This window comes from Pinus tabuliformis, chromosome Q (assembly GCF_031772625.1).
Source record: "Pinus tabuliformis cultivar Carrire ecotype Pingquan chromosome Q, CPIR1, whole genome shotgun sequence".
Lineage (NCBI taxonomy): Eukaryota > Viridiplantae > Streptophyta > Pinopsida > Pinales > Pinaceae > Pinus > Pinus tabuliformis.
In genome coordinates, this window is record NC_142296.1 from 1,033,295,864 (window position 1) to 1,033,300,443 (window position 4,580).

Consider the following 4,580-nt stretch of genomic DNA (forward strand, 5'->3'; position numbering starts at 1 on the left):
CACCTATAGCGTTGGGTCACTTAAAATGACCCGAGGAATAATGGTTGACTTGGGTTTACAGACCCCTGTTGTACTCATATGAGCAACTTTCTGACTTCTTCCCCCTGTCCTCCTCTCCCTACTAGCTTCTTCATAATTCCCTTCTTGTCCATGAGGTATGATATTTTTTTATTTTTCTGTGTTAATAGCCTCTGTTTCCACCTCCATTGGTTTCTTGAAGTGATGTGATCTAGCTCCCTTGCTTCTGTCTGCAACTACTTGATTGTAGGAGGGAGAAGAACTCCGTCCTCCGCATCCCGCCATGGTGACCAACGACAAAACCCTGACGCAAAACCCTAGTTCAAATTGCAAAGCCCAATCGTTCCCCACCTAAAATCCTTCCAAGAAAGATAATAACAAAAATTATATTAATAATCATTTAGTAAATAATAATGAAGTAATTATAAAATAAATATTTAATAAAAACCAAACAATAATTTAAATGTGGTTGATAGGAAATTCAACTTTAAACACTCTCCGAGAACACAATTATTAAATTCTAGTCTCTTCCAGAACATATCGAGACAGATGAAAAAAGTTGCATAAATTCAAATAAACAAGATAATGATCATAACGATCCACACTTTCCAACCAATCCCTTCTTACATTTTTGCATAGCTTTGAAAAGAAAAAAGGTAGTGAAATCTGCAAACCATCTATTGATTTCACTCTTGATATAGTTCTAAATGTCAAACCCTACCTCTCTCTGTCTCCAATATCTATAGTGGCTCATTGCAAGGGAATAATATTAAACCCAAGGGATAAATATTATAAACCCAAGGTATAAAAACCCTAAGATAAATATTATAAACCCTAAAATAAACATGCTTGGCCATGATTTACCATCATTGATTTTCATTATGAGACGATGTTTCTCATAATGTGATGTTGGATGATGGTTGACGATAGTTGATTTTCATATTGAGATAATCTTTGGCACATTGTGACATTGGACCATCCTTGACATGGATGACCATGATTGTAAACCAAAGCGATTTATATTAAACCCTAGGATTAATATTGCAAATCCTGTGAATAATATTATACCCTAGGAATATGAAACAAACAAACCCAAAGGATTGATATTATAAACTGAAGGGAGTAATAAACCCAAGGGATTGATTCTAAAACCCAAAAGTATTATAAACCCGAGGGAAAAATATTAAACCCAAGGGATTGATATTATAAAACCTAAAGGGATTGATATTATAAACCCAAGGTATTTTACTAAAAACCCAAAGGATGAAAAACCCAACAAAATGATAATATAAACCCAAGGGAATAAGATTAAACCTAATGGATTAATATTATAAACCCAAGGTATATAAACCCTAAGATAAATATTATAAACCCAAGGGAATAATAAACCAAAGGGATTGATTCAAAACCATCTCGCGTGCTTCGCTGCTACCTCTGCGAGCGTCCCCCTGCAAACCCTCCTCTCATCCATGGCTCCAGAAGGAGGCTCTGAGCCTCCTTCCTCCCTCCCCCCTGAACTCCTGGCCTTCAAACAGCGAGTGTGCGAATGCGGAAAGTGCCTAATGACAACCTCTCAGCAGAAGTTCGTCACGAAGATGGAAACAATCCCGACTGTCACGCTACGAGCTGAAGAGCCCTGTCGTGCTGCCATGAATATTGCAGAAAGAGAACTCATCGGTCAGTTTTCTAGGTTATGGCCATCACCAAGAGCCATCGAATTTTCGGTGCAACGCAATTGGAGACCTCTGGTCTCAGAAGGATTAAAATATCATTTTGTGGGTAAGGGCTACTTCATATTCATTTTTGAAGGCATCGAAGACATGAACCTTATTTTCAGAAACGGACCATACTTCATGGGACCTTAGGGCCTTTACTTGAACAAATGGACCCCAGACTTTGACCCAGCCCAAGACGTGCCCTCAGCTATTCCTGTCTAGGTGCGCCTCCCCCATTTTCCCTTGCACTTTTGGAGCCTGAAGACTTTAGAAACCATTGGAAACACCCTTGGAAAGTACATTGATAGAGTAGACAAGAAGGGACAATACTCTTGTGCCAGAATCTCTGTCGAGGTAGATCTGGAAGTTGGGCTCCCAGAAGCTATAAAAATAACGGTGGCAGATTGGTCACATGTACAAGAACTATACTACGAACAACTGCCCTTCAAGTGCAGGCACTACCATGGATATGGGCACTTTGCAAGAAATTGCAAAAATAAAACCAAAGAAGAAGCAGAGAAAACAAAAGGAGATCAATGGACAACAGTGCAGAAAACATCCACATCAAAGCAACACAACAAACAGAAAGGGAAAGGGGCACAAGCAAGAAACAACGCGCCATCTTTAGAATTGCAGCTGGAAGGGGCAGCACCCCCACGAACAGACCTTCCCTCAAACTCCTTCGCAGCCCTCAACACACAAGAGGAAACCCCTGCTATGGAAAGAGATGCAGAACAACAAGCAAACCCCTCACTAATTGAGGAAGTAAATTCAGGGGCCTCCCTGACCCAAAATGACTCCCTAGAAAGAGAAAACCCGCCATCCTCTTATGTAGATATGATAAGAAAAAAGCCTCTGTAACTAACAGGCTCATCGAGAGAAGAGACAAATGAAAGACCATCGAAGAGGGCAGGGAGGAAATTCTCAAGGAAGCCAGAGAAGAAGAAGCAGAGAGACAAAAAAGGCAAGGAAGTCAGTCCACTCTAGAAATGTCCATAAGTCAAAATACCAAAGCTGGGGCATCAAAGGGAGGCCTCTCCTCCACCACCCCAAATAAATAATGTGCATAGTCTCTTGGAACTATAGAGGCTTGGGGAACCACATGAAGGCTGCAACTGTTAAAGATCTCATGTAAATAGAAACCCCAAAGATCCTCATGCTCCAAGAGACAAAAATAGAAGGGAAAGCCCTTCTTGAGTTAAGTAGAATGACCTGGAAGATCAAAGCTGGAATGGTAGTAAGCGCAAGGGGAACCTCTGGAGAACTTGCCACAGTCTGGATGGAGGACTTGTTCCAGCTAGAGAATTCCTTCGAGACTCAACATTAAATTTACACCAAACTCAGACATAAATCAAGTAAGCTCACTCTTGCCCTATTTAATCTTTATGTTCCTGTGGTTTACCTTGAGAAAATAGAGTGTTGTCAAACACTTATAGATTTTGTAGAATTTTATTCCCCCATGAACATTGTAATAGTAGGAGATCTAAACATCGTCCTCGACCCAAGAGAAAAAAGAGGGGGCAACAATAGCAAAGACCCATTGCTACCCCTTGTGGAGGACATAATTCAGCAATGGGACCTTCTAGATCTTAAACCCAAAAAGGGGAGATACACATGGACAAACAACAGAACAGGAGCAGCTCACATCTCAGCCAGGCTTGACAGATTTCTAGTGCAGAGCACTCTTTTGATGGACAAGAGAATAGTATCAACAAGAATACTACCAAAGCTCACCTCAGACCATAAGCCCATCCTCTTACAATTGGACGAGGAAGAAAACCTAGGGCCCATACCATTTCACTTCAGCCCCTTGTGGATAGAGCAGGAAGGGTTCATGGAAGTAGTTGAAAAGGCCTGGTCCACCATGGTCATCAGGTCACCCAGTTATGTTTGGGAGAAAAAAATAAAAGCAACCAAAGCAGCTCTGAAAGAGTGGGTCAAGGTGCCTTCCAACACCTACACCACACAGAGAAAAGAAACTGTCCAACAACTAGCAGATTTACAGTTGAAGATGGAGGACAAAGATGTAACCGTGCATGAACTGGAGAAAGAACAAGTAGCCCAACTTGCCTCCTTCAGCTCTTTCAGAAAAGAAGAAGAATACTGGAGGCTTAAGTCCAGAAGCCTATGGGTGAAAGCTGGTGACCGAAACACAGCCTTCTTTCACAGGCAGTTCAGAGCTCGACTTTCCCGGAATCACATTTCAGAAATCATCACAACAGATGGGACAGTTGCCAAAGGTTTTTCCCAAGTTAAAGAAGTTGTTGAAACTCACTTTCAGTGGTTATACTCAGAGGATGGAATAGAAGATGAGGTGATCTCCAATGACTTCCTCTCCCAGATCCCTTCCTTGGTCAACGAGGAGAATAAATCAAACCTTATGAAGCCCTTTACAGAGGAAGAAATCAACAATGTAATCTGGGACATGGAGCCTGATAAAGCCCCAGGCCCAGATGGTTTCTCGGCACATTTCTACAGAGCCTGCTAGACAACCATCAAATCTGACCTTCTAAGAATGGCAAAGGCTTTTCAGAAAAAGGCGAAAGTGGGAGGCAGCACCAAATCCACCTTTCTCGCCCTAATACCTAAAGAAGTGAATCCAGCCACCTTTGACAGATTTAGGCCGATTTCGCTATGTAATGTCTCTTACAAAATTCTTGCGAAACTGCTTGCAAATAGAATAAAACCTCTGCTATCCAAGCTCATTTCTCCCAGTCAAGGAGGATTTGTAGCAGGAAGACATATTTTAGACAATGTGATACTTGTTCAAGAATCCATGCATTCCAGTCATCAAAGGAAGGAGCAAGGGATGTTGATCAAGTTGGATATGACCAACGCCTTCGATCG

The 4,580-nt window shown here is 41.6% G+C and overlaps 1 protein-coding gene across 1 annotated transcript; it reads left to right on the forward strand.

Moving 5' to 3' along the window:
• The first annotated feature begins 3,192 nt into the window (after positions 1–3,192).
• On the forward strand, positions 3,193–4,221 carry LOC149223028 (uncharacterized). Its single transcript, XM_089387757.1, has one exon. It carries the CDS (start codon positions 3,193–3,195, stop codon positions 4,219–4,221), a length of 1,029 nt encoding a protein of 342 aa, XP_089243883.1.
• Positions 4,222–4,580: the final 359 nt, after the last annotated feature.